Source organism: Dasypus novemcinctus, chromosome 24 (genome assembly GCF_030445035.2).
Source record: "Dasypus novemcinctus isolate mDasNov1 chromosome 24, mDasNov1.1.hap2, whole genome shotgun sequence".
Taxonomy (NCBI): Eukaryota; Metazoa; Chordata; class Mammalia; order Cingulata; family Dasypodidae; genus Dasypus; species Dasypus novemcinctus.
Window position 1 is genome coordinate 44,964,885 of NC_080696.1, and position 18,731 is coordinate 44,983,615.

At 39.8% G+C, this 18,731-nt stretch overlaps 1 protein-coding gene across 6 annotated transcripts in view; it reads right to left on the reverse strand.

The window, feature by feature from the left end:
• CHD6 (chromodomain helicase DNA binding protein 6) overlaps positions 1-18,731 on the reverse strand; it is a 250,596-nt gene that overhangs the window by 50,960 nt on the left and 180,905 nt on the right. For all 6 annotated transcript variants that reach the window (XM_004447680.5, XM_071211719.1, XM_004447678.5 and 3 more), the window contains 6 exons: positions 7,912-8,076; positions 6,423-6,602; positions 5,280-5,390; positions 3,312-3,514; positions 2,449-2,648; positions 1,594-1,753 (listed from right to left, as the gene is read on the reverse strand). In XM_004447680.5, the coding sequence (XP_004447737.2) occupies positions 1,594-1,753; positions 2,449-2,648; positions 3,312-3,514; positions 5,280-5,390; positions 6,423-6,602; positions 7,912-8,076 (1,019 nt within the window). The remainder of the gene's footprint in view (positions 1-1,593; positions 1,754-2,448; positions 2,649-3,311; positions 3,515-5,279; positions 5,391-6,422; positions 6,603-7,911; positions 8,077-18,731) is intronic.

Below are 18,731 nucleotides of genomic sequence, written 5' to 3' on the forward strand. Positions count from 1 at the left end.
CCAGGATCTAAGATCAAAGGGTAGAAGTTTGAAGGAGGCAGATTTTAGGTACAATATGCAGAAGGAAAATTAATTAGAATTATCTAATAATGCTTAAGCAGAGGTTGGAAAATTCTGTTAGGGATACTGCTGAAGTAACTCCTACACTGAGTGGGAAGAGCTAAAAGGTCCCTGCCAGCTCTAAGTTTCTGGGACTCCAAGTCTCTTGCCAAGAGAGAGTATGGAGCCACAGAGGATTATCTTTAAGTCTTGAAACTTAATAGAATTTGCCCTGCTGGGTTTTGCCCTTGCTTGGAACCCATGACTGCTTTATTTCTCCTAATCTCTCCCTTCTAGAATGGGAATGTCTATCCTATGCCTGTCCCACCACTATATTTTGGAAGCAAATAACTTGTTTTCCAGTTTTACAGGTTCAGAGATGAAGAGAAATTTTGCTTTAGGAGGGATGATATCCAAAGTTTCACCCATATGTGCTTTAGATGATGAGAGTGGGGACTTCTTGAGTTGATGATATTTAGATGAGATTTTGGACTTAAGAGTTGACGCTGGAATGGATTTAGGACTTTGGGGGATGTTCGGGTGAATGTACTTTGCACATGGGAGGGACAAAAATATTGGGAGGCCAGAGGGTAGACTGTAGTGGGATGAACTGTGTCCCTCCAAAAGATATGTCCAAGTCCTACTTCTTGGTAACCCTTTCAGATAAAACTTCATCTATAGAAGAAAATAAAACCCCAAAACAACCCAACAACAACTACAAAATGATAGGCTGATGTTACTGGGAGGCAGGAAACACCTAGCAAATAATTTTCCAAACTGAAACCATCTTAATTATAAAGTAACCAAAGGTATCCAATTAGAGGCCTTCTCACTACCTACGAGCTATGCTGGAGAAACAATTCTCCCATGGCCCAGGAAGCTGGTCTCCAAATGTCCTTTTAACTAACTCTAAGGTCCTCTGGGTTTAGATACACAGTACAAGGATGCAAATATCTATGTGCCAATGTATAATTGTTTTGTGGCTGACTGCCCTAACTCCTAAAGTGACAAAGCTTCACAAGAACAGGGTTTCACTTTCTATTATTTTTTGCCCCCTCCATCCCTTTAGCTGTGTGCCTACGAATATAAAGAATACCATCTCAAATACCTATCAAGTGACTGGGACCTTAAATGACAACAGCTAACTGGAAAAGGAAGTAAGTTGGCATAGGGGTCTAAGAGGAGTGGCCACTGAGGTTAGTCCTCTGTCCTTGCTAATGTTAACAGCCTTAGGGACAAGATAGAGGGGGTGAAAAAGGGCAGAGAACAGTGAAATTCCAGTGTTCTGATCAGTTTTTGAGAATCAGATTAAAAAACCCTCAGGAGTACAAAATGCATGAGTAGAGAGGGCAGGTTATGTGGGAGAGAAGAGATATTATGGAGTTGGAGGTGCTTTAACATGACAATATTGACCCAGCTTAGATCACATATCCTGTCTTTCCAGATCCTGCACAGTAATACAGGAGCAACAGTGGTCTCCCTGAGGAGTTCCAAGAAGGCTGGACTGAATGTGAGGAGGTGTGTTCCAGAGGATGGGGAGGAAGGCACACTCACTTGTTACAGTGCTGTTTGAGGTGTTTCTTGTAGCCATCATCATGCAAGACTACCTCAGGATTGCAGGTGGCCAGCCAATCTGCATTCTTCAACTCTGGCAAGAGCAGCTGGTTCTTTGTCTTCTTTCCTTTCCTCCCTCTAGGGACTGGGGCAGATAATCCTGAAACATAAGGACAGTGTAGGGCCAGTGGATGAGCCAAAGTGGCTTAAACATGAGTGCTAGAACAAGATTCCAGTTAGGACTACAGTTTCAAAGAGGCAGCCAGTTCATGTATGGTTGGCCCTGGACAACTGTGGTGAGGAAGTGAACCTACTTAGTAAACCACAGGACCACTCAGTCTATCAGTAAGAATTTACCAGGTACCCCGTGAAGGATCCAGAAAGGTGTAAAATAACCTAAGACCTTCAGAAACTCGCAACCTACCTGGAGACAAAAGGTGCACTTCAACCTGAAACCTGAAAGATGGGCTTTGGATAAGCATAGGGGAGGACAAATAACAGCATAAGAAAAGGCACAGATAGCAGTAAGAGTAGGGCAGAACAGGAAAGACAAGTCCCAAAATACATGGTGTGGGCCCCCAATTCAGAGGAAGAACCCTTGTGGCACTCAATGCACAGGAATTGCCATGTGGGAAAAGTTCAAGAGAGTCTAACTGTACTTACACAAAATGTCACAGGTTACAATGGATAATAAGGTCCGATTCAGAGTATCACCATCCTTTCCACAAATAACATTCTGAAATATCTTGAAAGGGAAGTCCCCCCAAAGCCCAGCAACATGAATGAACATGGGAAAGGGAGATGAAAAATGCACTCTACTTTGTACTTTTCAGGCATGGCCCTGCCACCTCTTACCTGAATGGTTCTGGAGGGTCTGGGCCTGTCCATCTTTGGTAGGTGTGATCAATTCCCAAATGAAACTCTTGATCTTCTCATCTCCTTTGTAATGCTTGACACAGTATACCAGCAGGGCACGGCAAATCATCTCCATGTCTTTCTCGTTCAGATGCCACTTGAATCTCCCATGAGTCAAGATGTCCTTCCACCGACCCCAGCTACAATGTGGAAATACAGAAGGCTCTTGGAGGGAGGAAGGGCCTGTATGGACCAATAACACACACGCAGCAGGGCCAACAAGAGCCAAGAGTGCTTCTTGACCTCTGTTGGGTCTATTAACCACTCAGAGGGTTTTGACCTGAAAGGCCTTTAAAGCCTGCATACCTGTAGCATACCACATGTTACTAAGATAATCTGGATCTTGGACACTGAGAGCTTCAAATGGCCACTAGAATGTTAAGAAGGGAGAGACCAGAATACTGGGAGTAGAGAACAAAATTGGAATTAAAATAGAGTCCAGCTGTAATGGTGAGCTCATAGAAGCCAAACTTTCTATTTCTAACAGAGTCAGAGTCCTAAACAAACCATGCCTTAAAGGCAACATCTGTTGCACTGATTCTTTATATATCCTAGGGGGAAGGAAGCAGGAAATTAGCACCAGGCAGTAAGGCATATGGGAAAATCATAGTACATCTACTATACGGCAGCAAAGGATAAAATGAACAAGCTAGTTCTTTCTCTCTTGCTCTAGCAGTTCCCCTATCAGCTCCAAAACTCCAGAGGTGACTGGAGAAACACACTGGATGAATCCCAGGTACCGGAAAACAGAAGGGAAAAACAACAACAACAAAAAAACATAGGCAAAGCGAATGAATACCCACCCAAAGATGAGCAGGTTCTTCTCTACCCGGAAGCATTCGGCTCGGAGGTAACGTCTGGTTTTGTCATTGAGGCGCCTTGATCGTGTGGGCCTTTCATCAGAATCACTGTCTAACTCTGAAAACTCCATGAGCTCATCCTCCTCAAAGGAGTTGTAGTGTTTCGTCTGCTTCCTTACACGAGGCCGGTCAATCACTAAACTCTCCTATGAAGAGAGGACTGTTGGGGAGAAAGCCCCTCTTCTCTACCCCATTACAATATAAAACATATTCTGCTGTTGTTCCTCAGGACACATCTGCCAGAGAGCCACATTCTGTCTCATCCTTCAACAGAGAAAAGGTTCTTCTAAGTACTCTTACTGTCTCTATGACCACAGGCCAAGCAGAGGGGATTCACTGGGACTTGCTGAACTTAGGTGTGTTCCCCAGCCTCCAGTGCTGTCTGCTACCATCTGTTTCTGTAGTCATTCTAAGATGGGTACGAACAGGCAAGGCCACCCTATGCATAGAGTGGCAGTCAGCTCTTGCCAAAAAAGACTAGAGTGGTGAGCCCCAGCTGTTCTACTCAGCATGCAGAGAGCAGCCTCAACTCTGGAGACAGGACAGGTCAGAGAATTCCATCTGCTCAGCAACTTCTTGAAGACAAATAACTATTCCTGCTGCTTCATTATCTGCCTTCCACTGGCACTATCTACTAACATTTTGTCTTTCACTGAAAACACAATCCCTAGCTCAGGAACCTCACTCATTCTGGTGGCTTGCTTGGCCACATCTATTGCTTTTGTCTTCATCATTTTCTGCTTCTCATTCCTTTCCCCTATACCTCTTTCCCAAGCTAGGCTAAGCTCCTGAATGTGCCTCTACACTGCCAGAATACAAATTTCTAGAGTCACCCTGCTTTAAAAACCTAGTTTCCTCCCTACTTTGAAGTTGCTGCAACTATTTTTTATTGCCCTCTGGCAACTTTTTTTTCCTTAACCCTTTATCACCCATTGTGTTCTGTATCCAAAGTAACTTCTTGACTATGACACTACAGAGTATTTGTGAAAAGAGGAAAAACTACATTCCTATTTAGAGAAAAAAGGCTAGATTAAGCAACCTCTGGTTGCTCACAGAAGAATAGGTATGGCTGGTGCTGGTTACTGAATTAGCTAGATAAAAGCAGAGATTGTCTCCTGAGGTTGTGATCCAGAAGAGTTCAACATTCACCTGAGAAAATAGAAACGGATGAGGGAATATGTACTCACTCTGAAGTGAGATGATGGGATTACATTGTTGGAAAGGAAAACTAACATTTAAGGAGGCCTCACATTGGGCTAGGCACCATGCCACTTAATACTCACTCACAAATGTTATCTCACAATCCCAGAGAGCGGACATCACCACCTCCTGTTTCACAGGAGGAAACTGAGTCTCAGTGAGGTAACTTGCCCAAAGGCATACAGCTAGTTAGCAGCAAGAGCCAATATTCAAACTCAGGTTTCCTTCCAAAACCCATTCTCTTCCTCATGTTCAGAATGAGGAAAACCCGAGATACTGAAAGAATGGAGGTAAGCCAACAAAATTTTCTTCATCATGTTCCTTTTCCTTCTTCCTATAATTTGTCAGAGATGAGGCTTCCTTTGCAAGAAGTGTTTAAACAGAGGTAAACTAGTCATATGCCAGGGAAGGATGTGGCTGGGGACAGAGGGCTGAATCTGATGACCTCTTTGGCCAGTTTCCCAGTTCTAATTGCCTTTGTCTAAAGGTGTCCCATAGACCATTAGGTTCCATTAGGTCATTCTTAAATTATAACAATTAACATTTTTCAAGCTCTGTCTATATGCCAGGTATATTTTAAGTGCTTTACATGGAAAATATTTAAGAACCAGAGCTCAGTAGTAAATAAGGACTTGAGCTGTGTGTGAATTGACTGATATATTAAGACATCAGTGAAATGTTCAAAGGAATAAAATATTCTTAAGACTATACCTTTTCATTCTTTGCTTCTGTGTCCAATTCAGCTATTTTAGCCCATTTCTGCCAAAAGTTAGGGTCATCCAAGGAAATATCTGTTCTGTTTCCTGAAGCCACAAAGCTAGCCTGTGAAGAAGGCAAGGCTCAATAAACTGCATGCGAATAGAGTACAAGCTAATAAAACACCTGTGTTATTTCAAGCGCACCAGAAACAAGTACATCTACATTTAAAACCAAAACCCCTAACAGAGCCTCCAAACAACCATGAAAAGCTCAAAGCTATTCTTACTTTCAGGACTTCTTTTTTTTTCAGAACTTAACCTTTGAAGCAAGATAACCCCTGGAAGGAAATGGCAATGTGTAACTTAGTGTATAGTTTGCCAGGAAAGTGTTAATTTTAACAATTTCTCGAGATGAAATTTTTTCTTTCAGTTTAACAGTTACCAAGTGTCTGCTATAGGAAAGGTACTCGGCTAGGCAGTGTGAGGGGTACTAAGATGAGCAATTCATCACTCACATTCTCTCTATAAATTAAAGCACAAAAACATTCCACATAAACTACCAATAAGAGATTTAAGCAGAAGTCACAAAGCTCACACAGTGGGCATAGCCTGTGGCCAGGGAAACCTGAGGGCAATCTAAGCAATTTGAAGAGTTTAATTTTAAATCCAATGATCTAAATTTCAGAAAGAGGCACCTAGACTAGAAGTTGGGAATCTTGAGTAGAATCTCTTTTCTCATGAAATGAACAAAATACTTGCTTGAGTTTGAGGAACGGAGTGTTCAATGGAGTTTCAACTCTCTGATATTGATCAAGGAGTGGTCTACAAGGGAATCAAGATGACCATTCAAGGGTTTCAGAACAGTCCTTGAAACAGAAAATAGTGCAAACTGCAAATAAAAGTGTCAATCCTGTCTGCTAAAGATCACCTCTCAAAGGTCAGGGATGGTGCTTTCTTTGTGTAGCTTCTTGCTCATTACTCAGACTCCCATTTAAGGGTCTGCATCTTCAGAGTATCATGCAATAATCTAGATATGTAGTCAGAAAATTTCATGGGTTTGTATTGAGGGAAACAGAAGCCTGGCTAACCAAGGTAAAAAAATAAGCAATTTTCTTTTTTTCCCCCCAACAAGGACTCTAGAGAGAAAGTCCTATACCTTGGCAAAAGTTGATCCTTTCCCTTCAGACTGGATGGTGATGGTGTGGGTTCTCCTCTGTAGAATTTGGTCTATGTCTTCTTCGCAGAACTTGGACCCTTCATCTTCTTCATCCATTAATGCTCCATAAGCACCTTTCCGGAGCAAGTCCTCCACCTCCATTTTTGAGAGCTGCTGCACCTGGATAGGTCACCAAAGGCTACTCACAAAGTTGAAAATGCACAGGAGAAAAACAGCCTCAAATCTGGCCTTTATGATTTAAGCCACCGTTCTTCCACTAATTGCACATGTCAGAAGAATAAAGGACACGGACAACAAACATTACAAAGTGAAAACCAAGATAAACATTCTCAAGAGAGCTATGGGGAGGACAAGTAAACAATACTCTATAAGGAGGTCTCGAATGAAGTCCAGCACATGAACCAAAGGCCCTAATATTCTACAGAAGCCATTAAAACTATGTGCTATTGAAGAGGATATACATGATGTAAAAAAAATTTTTTTTTAGTTTGAGTTTGTATCTTTAAAAACCTCCAGATGTAACTAATGAACTGAAGAATAATGGTTTATTCTTTATTAAATATGTACATTCATTTTGGAAATGATGTCATTTCTTAAAAAAAAAAAAAAAGCACCCCACGCCAAGTGTGAGCTTCTCAACTGCTTGCTGAAAACAGGAAATGGGATTCAAAGCATCCTTTCCTGGTTCTAATTAAGAATCTGGTTCTCTTTATATCAATCACAAGGGGGAATACCGTGTTTCCCAGCACTAGTAATGAAGTATTATACTTACAAAATATGTATAGCTAACAGGATATAAACTATCTGGAGTACAGATAACTCATTTAGAAGATTTTAATTCCCAATCTTTGATGTCCTGATCCAAGAGATTAAGGAGATATCCTGCTTTGTTTGTCTACACTTTAAGACAGAATCTTAGCTGCAATTTTTATCCCTCCTAGAGGGGAAAACAAGATTTTATGAACTGTCATATTTCAAGCTGTTAGTTTATTCATTTATTCACTGACCAACAAACACTGAGTATCTTTAATATCTCAAACACTGTTAGGGGCCATGGGGGATTATAGATATTTAAAAAGGCCCCAGTATATGTTCAAGGAGTTCAAAGTCTGTCACAAATATATATTTACATGGTCACACTTACATATTTACATAGTTAAGAGTGTTAATATCTGGTGCCTTTCACATGGGCACTATTAAAAACAGTGTATCAAAATATTACTGCATGCTGGACAACGCTTCCACAAAATAGTTCCTTCCTACAGATCTCCTTTATCCATCATAAAATGCAGAGGCCTGATCCTGAACTATTCTCTGCCAGAGGGAATCACCCAACAAAGATGTGAGGATTGACTCAAATATGGAGAAAATGAACCCTGAAACAGGTGCAAGGAGGAAAAACACAAAGAGGCTCAGGATGTGTGGTAAATGTTCCCTGAGACTCCAGAGCAGGTACCATCATACTCACCCCATTGGTGCTACCCTTTCGGTTGATGTCCTGAAGAACAGCCTTGTCCAGACCCAGTTTTAGGCTGGCCTTGTCAAACATTTCACGCTCATATGAGTTACGAGTAATGAGGCGATACACCTTCACAGCTTTGCTCTGACCTATCCGATGACATCGAGCTTGAGCCTGGGAAGGAAGGAGAGTCATTTTTCAGGTTACCACGTATAATGGCAGGAGACTTGGAAATAGGGAAATGCTTAAAATGCCATGTTGGTGTTAGTGGCCAGTTCTCATGATTATGAGATCATGGGACTGATTTCAGAATAGAATACACCCAAATGCAAGTTGTTGCTTCAAGGTCACGCCTTTCTTCACCAATCATTTAATAAGTGACTACTATGTGCCAGGAATTTTATCAGGTATTAGGGTTAAAACAATGAGAAGACATGGTTTCCTACCCTCCCCAAGCTTTTTAAGCACAGACATCTTGTGAGGCAGTTTTCATTCCAAGAATACTGCTCTGCTCTCTTGAGAAATGTTTCAGAGCAGTCAAGGCCACTTTTCATTTTATTTTTTAACTTTACTATGGAAACTTTCAAACACAGACAAAAGTAGAGAAAACACAATGCCCCTTCATGGACAATCTTGTTTCATCTCTACCATGCCCTACCCTCAAAGACTGTTAGGAAGCAAATCCTAGGCAGCATATTATTTCATCCTTATATATTTTAGTACGCATTTCTAAAGAAAAGGACTCTTGTAAAACATAATCACATTACCACTGCCACACTTAAAAAAATTAATCCTTAGTATCAAAAAACCTAGTCAGTATTCAAATTTCCCTGATTTCATCATTTTTTTCAAACAATGTGCTTATTTAGCTCAATATCTACATAAGCCCATACGCTACAATTGGTTGATAGGTCTCAAGTATTTTTTAATCTATAGATACTTCCTGCCTTCCAACTCGTTCTCTTTTAAAATACAATTTATTGAAAGAAAACCAAGTATCTGTCCTATAGTGTCCTACAGTCTACATTTTGCTGGCTGCATTCCTGCTATGTTACTGAACAGATTCCTGTAAACTGGGAGTTACATCTTGATACTCGATGTAGTTAAGATTTGATTTCGGGCAAGAATATTTTTTAGGTGGTTCTTAAATTTCCATCAAGAAGGCACAAGATGACTGGTTTTCTTTTGAATTATGATCATTGTTTAGATCCATTACTTTATTAGGGTTATAATTCCCCTTCATCTACTTTTTGACTACCCTGATATACAGTTAATATAGAAGGGACTAGATAAATGTTTGATTTTTTTCCCTTATTTAATCGGCTTCCAAAATAATATCCTCCAGAAGTAGCCAATGAAGACTTAAAAAAAATTATTTAATAAGAAACACAATAAAGTCATACATTTAAATATATGTGATACATATTATTGCATTCAAGTTATAATCTTATTACTTTCAAATATGGCCTGTGGGAGCCTCTTCAAGTGGGTCCTGAAACCATTTGACATGACCCACATAGTTTTTCATAGCTCCATTGTTTTCTGCTATGGTAAAATATTTCAGACTCTTCAGCCATTTTTTTTTCAAGGAGTACTGATTTATTTTAGTGGGAAATAGTATTTAGAGACAACAGTCTGGATATTAGGTATTCACTATTACAAAGTTGGTCATTTTTCCAGGTCTATTAAGTGGATAAAAATCGGAAATTGTGTGTATAAGTATATACAAAGCATGGATACATAAGACAAAATATATCATGAGTTCATACTGATACTTTAAATTCAAATTTAGGACTACAGGATTTTGACTTAATTTTATCACCCCATTCACATCTGTATCTTTCCAACCATGTTGAAAATCTCAGTATTTGACCAGATTAATATCATGACTCATTTGATTTATCCTACAATACATATGTAACAGTCTCAGAAAAACAATACCAATACTATCCCCAAAAATATGGTTATTGAAAATAATATAAGAATTTTGTTTTCCTGTCAAATTAATGTTTTAAGGACACACTTGAGTAGGTTTCTTTTTTGCAGTGGTAGGGCTATCAATTTTTGAATTTGCTTTCTATGTAACACAGGGATTAAGCAAATGAGTTAATATACTGGGGTAAAAGAAATAAACTTTACTGTTGAGAAGAAAGTTACAAATATAGAAAGGAGGAAGACTAGAATAAACTGGTATTAGAATAGATTTCGAGGTATTAGTATGAGCTTATAATTAGGTATGCATGTGTATACACAAAAACAAAAATAGTAGATATGAATATCTTTTATGTTTGCATGCTTATATATGTACATGTGTACACACACATATAAACACAAATGCATATGTATATTTATATTTTACATGTGTGTGTTCTATCTATGTCCACTGATAGAGTCTAGAAGGAATGATATCCCAGTGACAACGAACATACCTAGCACCAAGATCTTGGTTTCTAAATCTCTCTCTCCATAAAAAAAGAACCAATAGAAGAAACAGCTAACTTCAAGGTGAGGGTAGAGAAATCACAGAATGACCCTAAAACATATTACACCAAGACAGAATGTAAGGAAATACTCAAAGAATGAATGACACATATCAAAACAACGTTTGAAGCTTGAAGAGGCACTCACTGGCTAAATCTAGGACTATTTAAGCATCTGAACAAAATATAGTAGCAGATTATAATCCATTGAATTAAAAAGAATTTATGAATTCATACTGATATAAATAAATGGTAGAAAAGGGAAAACTTTTCCTAATTGTACAATGTCAACTAACAAATGAAGAAACACAGACAAAGTAGAAAATCACCTTTTTAACTAATTCAGGCAAAAATAATTAATGGGTGCTAAAACCAGTGAGTGTCACTTTGATGAGGTACAGAAGTCTCTTCAAAATTACTTATTAATTTTGAAGGAAAAATTTGCAACTTTGTGGTAAAGAAATCTGGCGGGCACCACCTAACCAAGTGATCAAAATCAGTATTATCAGTTAAATGGATATCACGTATTCTTTACATGAGATGATGAGAAGGACATATCACTTCTGTGGTATTACTAAACCTTAATCCAATTATGAGGAATAACCACCAAGCCTAAATTAAGGGACAATCTATAAAACTACTCACTTGTATGTTTCAAAAACATCAAAGTCATGAAAGAGAAAGACCAAGAAACTGATGTAGATTAAAGGAGACTAAAGAAGGAAGCTGATTTGGCTCAACTGATAGAGCATCCGCCTACCACACGGGAAGTCCGGGGTTCAAACCCAGAGTCTCTTGACCCATGTGGTAAACTGGCCCACGCGCAGTGCTGATACACACTGGAGTGCTGTGCCATGCAGGGGTGTCCCCCACATAGGGGAGTCCCACGCACAAGGAGTGCACCCTGCATGGAGAGCCACCCCATGCAAAAAAAAGTGCAGCCTGCCCAAGAGTGGTGCCACACACACACACAGCTGATGCAGCAAAGTTATGCAACAAAAAGAGATACAGATTCCTGGTGCTGCTGAGAAGAATGCAAACAAAGAACACACAGAGCAGACAACAGAGGGAGGGAGAGAAATAAAAAAAAATAAAATAAAATAAAGGAGACTAAAGAGATTTAAGCAGTAAATGAAATGCATGATCCTAAATTGGATCCTGAATGAGGGGAATAGTAGCAATAAAATATATTGAGACAAATGATAAAATTCTGATATGGACTATGGATTAGATAACCTCTTACATTCTGATTTTGAGAGAGAATTGTATTGTGGTTACGTAAGAGAAAATCCTTGCTTTTAGGAAATACATACTGAGGTATTTAGGGGTAAAAAGGTACAATACCTGCAACTTACTTTCAAATGGTTCAGACAAAAAATTATGTGTATGTATTATCATAGACATTTGAGACAGAGAGCACAAATGACAACGTAAATGGGGCAAATTATAAACAGATGATGAATCTGGATAAAGAGTATATGGGAGTTCTTAACTTCTGTAAGACTGAAATTATATAAAAATTAAAAAATACAAAAATATTAAATATAGACACGTTATAATTCCTCTCAGGGTTACCCTATGCAATTGATACACTGCTAGATTCAATTGTTTCATTTTGCTTTTGAATTTTAGGGACTGTTTTTTCCCACCCCTCGCTCACTCCACACTGAAAGCAATGGGAAGAAAATAACTACCCCTAAGTTACATTGGAAAACAGTATTTTGACTATTACTATAAGCCAAAGACAAAAAGAACTACAGATCAAAATCATACTCCAGTAAATTTATTTTTCACAGGATATGGGTTAGCAAGTCTGAAACTACTTTATATGTATACTAGGACTGAGTAGCTAGGCTTCTCACTATCAGAGAAAGGTGTTACAAATAAGGAAAGGGGGAAGGCTGCAATGAACCCTGTGGTGTTGGACTGGAATAGGAGATATCAGAACAGATGGAAAGATAACAGAATAAATACAGATGTGTGATATGAGTGTGTGTGCTAGTATATATATATTTTCTATATTTTCTAAATCTGTGTGCTAAGAGGGTCTAGAAACAGTAAGATTATGGTAGCAGTGGGCGTATCTACTACCAAATCTTGGCTTCTAAATATCATTCTCAAACAAAAGAAACCAAGGATCTTTGAAGAAAAGGTTGATTCTAAGGCTGTGCCAAGAAAAATTCAACATGAACCTGGAACATCTTGAGGTGTAAAGTAAAGTAAAAGAATGATGGGAACGTGTCAAAAAGACACAGGAGTAGGGAAGCGGATGTGGTTCAACAGAGAGAGCATCTGCCTACTATAAAGGAGGTCCAGGGTTCAATACTCAGGGCCTCCTGGCTCGTGTGGTGAGCTGACCCACGTGCGGTGCTGATGCACCCAAGGAGTACCAGTCCACGCAGGGATGCTCCTGTGTAAGGGTGCCCCCCGTGCAAGGAGAGCTGACCTGTGTGAAAACACAGCCCGCCCAGGAGTTGTCCCACACATACGGAGAGCTGATGCAGCAAGATGACGCAACAAAAAGAAAAAAGATCCCCAGTGCCACCTGATGAGAATACAAGCAGACACAGAAGAACACACAGTGAATGGACAGAGAGAGCAGACAATGGGGGGAGGGAAATAAATTTTAAAAAAGACATAGGATTCAAAATAAATACTGAGAGTAATGGATTATAACCGATAAAATAAATACCCACAAGTTCATAAGGATATAAATAAATAATAAATAAAAGAAAGGACAACTCTTCTTTACAGTAGAATTCCAATTAATAAATATAGAAAGAATAATGGAAATAGAAATTTACTATTAGCCAAATAGCACAGTAATAATTATTTAAGGCAAGAACCAACAATGGGTGCTAAAATTAATGGGCAAAAGTATGTAGAGAAAACAGGATATTTACAGGGTTTCAAAATATCTCCCCACAAGATACTTTTTCATTTTAAAGACAAAAATAGTCACTTTGCAATGGAGAAACCCAGCAGACATCACTTTAACCAGTGATCACAGGTAACATCACCACATAACCCCTGATATGACCCCCTGAGAAGGACACAGCGTCACTTCTGTGATGTTCTATTTTGATGGCAAAAAGATGTAACCCACACATTCTGAGGATGGTGGAGCATTAAGACGGAAGGAATCTGGGACTCTGATGACCCTACGAAGCCACTTCGTTAGTCCTAGACTTCCCATCTCTGTACTTCTTGGTCACTGAGGGGGAAAAAACCCTGTTTGGGGGAGCCACTGCCACAAGCAGCTAAATTATACCAGGAGATAGGCAGATGCTCTCCCAAGAGGATTTACCTGAAAGAAAATAGGATGAAGTCCTGTCCCATCTAAGAGACTCATTTTATAATCAAATTCTCACACAGCCAATCATACAATCCTTACATTCTTAATCAGAACTCACACACACACAAAGACGAAGTATATAGAGCAAGAGTCAGCAACACTGAGACTAAGTCAAATTGAGATGACTCAACAAAGGTATAAACATAGACACAATTAGGGGGCAGTAGTACTACCCTATACTCTCCCTCCCCCTTCCCCTCAGGGAAAATTCTAGAGCGCTAATGCTCTCCTGCATGATCTGCAGTCTCATCATTTGTTCTTGACTTTTTTAGTACATATGACCTGAATAAAGGCCTAAGAGAAACAAGTAATAATGTTCAGAAAAAAAGGAAAACAAAACAAAACAAAACACGTACAGACCCCAGAGACTGCAATGGGACGAAATGGGTTGTGGTTCAGTTGCCTAACAAGTGACAGAAACTAAACTGATTTTAGGCCCCCAATTTACTAATATTAGTCTCAGAGGCTGGAAAAACCTGATACCATGTCTTTACAAATAATCATGTGAAAATGTAATAGCTGATACCAAGAATCAAGTACATTATTGATTCCTCTCTTGATGCTCATAATAGTCTCCCATATCATTAGTTCTAATTAATTCTACTTTGAAAAAACATATTTTCTTTAATACTTGAAAACATTACTTGTTCCTCAAGAAATCTCTGTATAATCAGAAAGTTTAAAAAAAAAACTTTTTTTTTAACGGAAAAAAAAAAATTTTTTTTTAGCGGAAGCGGACTTGGCCCAGTGGATAGGGTGTCCGCCTACCACATGGGAGGTTTGTGGTTCAAACCTTGGGCCTCCTTGACCCGTGTGGAGCTGGCCCATGCACAGGGCTGATGCGCGCAAGGAGTGCCATGCCACACAGGGGTGTCCCCTGCATAGGGGAGCCCCACGCACAAGGAATGTGCCCCGTAAGAAGAGCCGCCCAGCATGAAAGAAAAGCACAGCCTGCCCAAGGCTGGCGCCACACACAGAGAGCTGACACAACAAGATGATGCAACAAAAAGAGACACAGATTCCTGGTGCTGCTCCTAAGGATAGAAATGGTCACAGAAGAAGACACAGTGAATGGACACAGCAGAGAGCAGACAACTGGGGGGGGGGGGGGGGGAGAAATAAAAAATAAATCTTTAAAAAATAAATAAAATTTAAAAACTACCTATAGTACCTCCCAGACTCAACCACTTTTAACAGGCTGATATAGTTTCCCAGCTCATTTTCTAGTCACAAGTATTTCATTTCAAGTCCAGAAACTTTACTTTTCTCCTAGCACTCGAAGTGTTGCCTCAACAGGCTATGTACTCATGTAAAAGAGGAAAAGGGCTATCTATGCAGTATGAACTGGACAGCGCTGGGGAACTGCCCTGCCTAGACTACGTCCTTTGCAAGGCCTAAGTTTTTATCTGCAATTTCCAGCTTAAGATTGATTCCTTGTGTAAGGTATCATCCCGTCTAAAACTGATAATGTCTTTGGGAAACAGTACTGAGGTCTGCCCACTGCACTCTGATTCTACTGTGTGACTTAGTTTACCAGACCAAACCAAAGTCTTGAGCAAGGTTGTTTCCCTAGGGCCTAGGCGTTGTCTGGGGCTCAATAAATGTGTCAGATAAATCAGTCAAGGGCTGGCTGAGAACAGAACGGAAGATGAGTTTACAGCACAAGAAAAGGGTGCTTTAGAGCAGCAGAAATAATGAGCAGGGAGTGAAAAAAGAAGGATACCAAAAGAGAAGCAGGAGAGTGCTCAAACTTGACTGTGGGACTGATGCTATACACTAATTAAGTATCTGAGCCTCAGGTATGTCACCTATCTTCCTTTCCACCCTATGCATTTCATGCTTTTTATTCCCTCTGACCAGATCATTCTTCATCCTGCGCTCATCATTTAAGATTCCTCTCATCATTTAGGTCTCTGCTCAAATATCAACTTCTCAAAGAAGCCTTCCTAGACAATGTTATCTAAGTCAGGGTTCCCAACCCCTATCATTCTTACCCCCTTATCCTGTTTTATTTTCTTTGCTACTTCTTACTATGAATAATTATCTTGTTTATTTTTACCTGTTTATTGTCTGCCTACCCACTAAAAGGAAAGCCCATGAGAGCAGAAAACTTGGCCAATGTAGCTCATGGCCATGTCACCACCCTGGATTCACTGACTGAATGGACTGTGTAATGGAACTCTGCACATGATTTCACAGATTCTAACTTTCTTCTAATAAAAAAAAAAGTAAACTCAGTAGGGTCTAGTCTTACACGCTCCAGGCACACAGACTGGCAAGAAGGGTGCCGCTGACAATATGGTGGTAGCAAAAACTGTGGCCAAAGGGACCAGTATCTCTCCTTCCTCAAGCAGTCAGTCAGGTCCCTGGAATCCTGTTTCCAATGATCATGGAAGGGGCTCTGGCTCCTTAGGCTGTACAACCTCCGCCCTTCCAAAATACTTTGATGTACAACAGCTGCACTACACTGTGGCTGTGCTCTCTGCCAGTACATCTGCTCTCATACTTTGTGACTTCTTCCTTTAGGGACCTTAGCAACAGGAAGGACATGGAACTGTGCAGCCTCCAACACTATTACCCTGAACCCTGTACAACCCCAAGAGACCCTTGCCTCAAAGGGTAAAAAGTCCACCCAGAGAACAACAATCAAAGGTATCATGGAGCAAGGAAAGAAGGTACTTGTGGTCTCTGTGAGAAGAGGCATCAGGAGACCAAATGCTACCCTGCTATTTCCAAGAGGCCCACTTCTGTCCTCAGATCTAGCAACAATACTGGCTTCTACCTTATGAGAAGAAAGAAGAAAAGAAACCAGTTTTTCATTGCTATTTTTCCCTTCTTGTGTTACTGCCACCTCCTTTGGGCATTTCTTAACCTCTTTCCCCATGTTAGAGGGAACATGGTCAAAAAAGCTCCTGCTGCTGAAGTACCAGGGCTGAATCACCAGCTTGTGCTTTCTGAATGAAGGTGAAAAAAAGGTGAATTCACACTCCGAAATTTTTTTTACATATACTGACCAGACATACATTCAAGGTTTGAGAGAGGATATGGAATTTACCCAATATCTCTAGATAAGATTTTCCCTTATGGAGACCTAAAAATTGGTTTGCCTGTGATAGTCCAGGTAAAATGATAATAGTTTTGAGGTTCATTAGTACTAATTCTAATCTCTCTTATTATTCCTAAGTAGTGCTCAGTTTTCACCCTGGATCCTATTATAGGTGTAACTTACCTTTTCTGGAATAGGGGAAGATTTTGGAAGGGAAAAGAAATGCTAAGCTACAGTGGTAGATATTATGGAGAGAGTCTTATTTCTTGACCATATTTACAAAAGTGAGTGTCTGCTCCCAAGTAGGAACAGAACAGTCTGTCTCTCTATCTCTATCCTCCTTCCTCTCTCTACTCAAATAAGAGATAGGTCAGGGTCTAAGCTTGTATGGCCTTGGCCCCCTCCCCTGCATCTCTTGTAGAAAGCAGGGAGAGTCTTCTCTGGGCCACTGGCAGGTTACCAGGGCACCCTTCTCCTCCACGGATGGCTACCAGCAGTTCAGGGCATATAAGTTTAACTTAGGGATGAGGAGGGAGGGTATATGCAGGAGTCTTAGGAAGTCTAATTCTAGCTACAAGTCAAACTGTATTATCTAATCCAGCTTCACAATTTAATAATAGTAACATTCCGATCCTCCATTACATACCTATGTTATTTCTTAATTGGTTCAGATCTAGGCATGGGAGAGCTATGTGCTTTATTGGACCCTTCAGGCTAACAAGATAAAAGAAAACAGCATATGACATTCATATATCATAAATACGTAAACAATAAACAAAACAAAAAAGAAAAAACTCTAGCATTCCTAAACCTCCAATCCTATATTCAAAGATCAGAAAACCAGAGCAGAAATGCTGAGCTGAATGCTTGCCCTCTTGCTAATAATAAAAAGGCATCCAGAAAAGGAAATGCTGTTCTCTGATTCTCAACTGACTTTACAGAGAATGGAACCTGTTCTTCAGCTGGAAGGTGGTTTGTCTGCAGGCCTGTTTCCGGGACACAGGCCATCTTTAGCCGAGTCTAGCTTCCCCCTTATCAAGCCAGCTTCACAAGGTTCTGAGGCATTGACACTGCTTCCCCATGGTATCCTGAATTGGGATAACCATGGCCTATATCCAATCTTTCCAGGCTATTTGAGACCAAATTGAACACTCATATTTTCTATTGTCTGAACTTGGACCTCTAAAACTGTGCTCAAATTCCTCTAGGGTAGAGGATAATACCCTGATCATGATGAGATTTTCATTCCTGTGGCACTGCCATTTATACTGTGCTGTTCATATTTCAACTTACCCCTATATTACTACAATCAAGCTCATCTGCCAATACAATCATTTTATATCAGAGTAGGAATTGTGGTTTTTCAATAACCTTAAAGACCTACAGATGACTGAAAACTTTATTTATAAAAAATATTAGTGTGTGTAAACAATTGTGTGTCTGTGTGTTAGCATGTCCTACCTAGAAATTAAGAGTACCAAGGAGTGTTCTAACTTTTTTATTGTTAGGATCACCATCTCATTTCACAGATTTTTACAGTTGATTTAGCAACATTCCTGTGAACCACACGATGGTGTGGTCCTAGTATCCAGACTCTCTCTTTTAAATTATATCTATAGCACCTGGATACAAAAGCAAATGCCAGGGAAAGTGAGTGTATCTACTGAGTGTTCATCATTCCGTGGATAATCTCAAGTCCTATTATTCCACTTCTGTGGGAGACTTAGAATTTGGACATTCCTTTCTCTATCTTATCTTTTTATAGTCACCAACCCTCTCTCGAAAAGCCACTGATGTAGTTCTCTGTTCTAACATTATTGTACTCTTTTCAATTCTTTTTCTTCTACCCAGTTTAGTCAGACATTTCAAAAGTAAAGATCAACAGTTATGAGTTACTGAACTTTAAGAATAACAAAAGAAACAGAAACTACTGAATCAAGGAGAGACG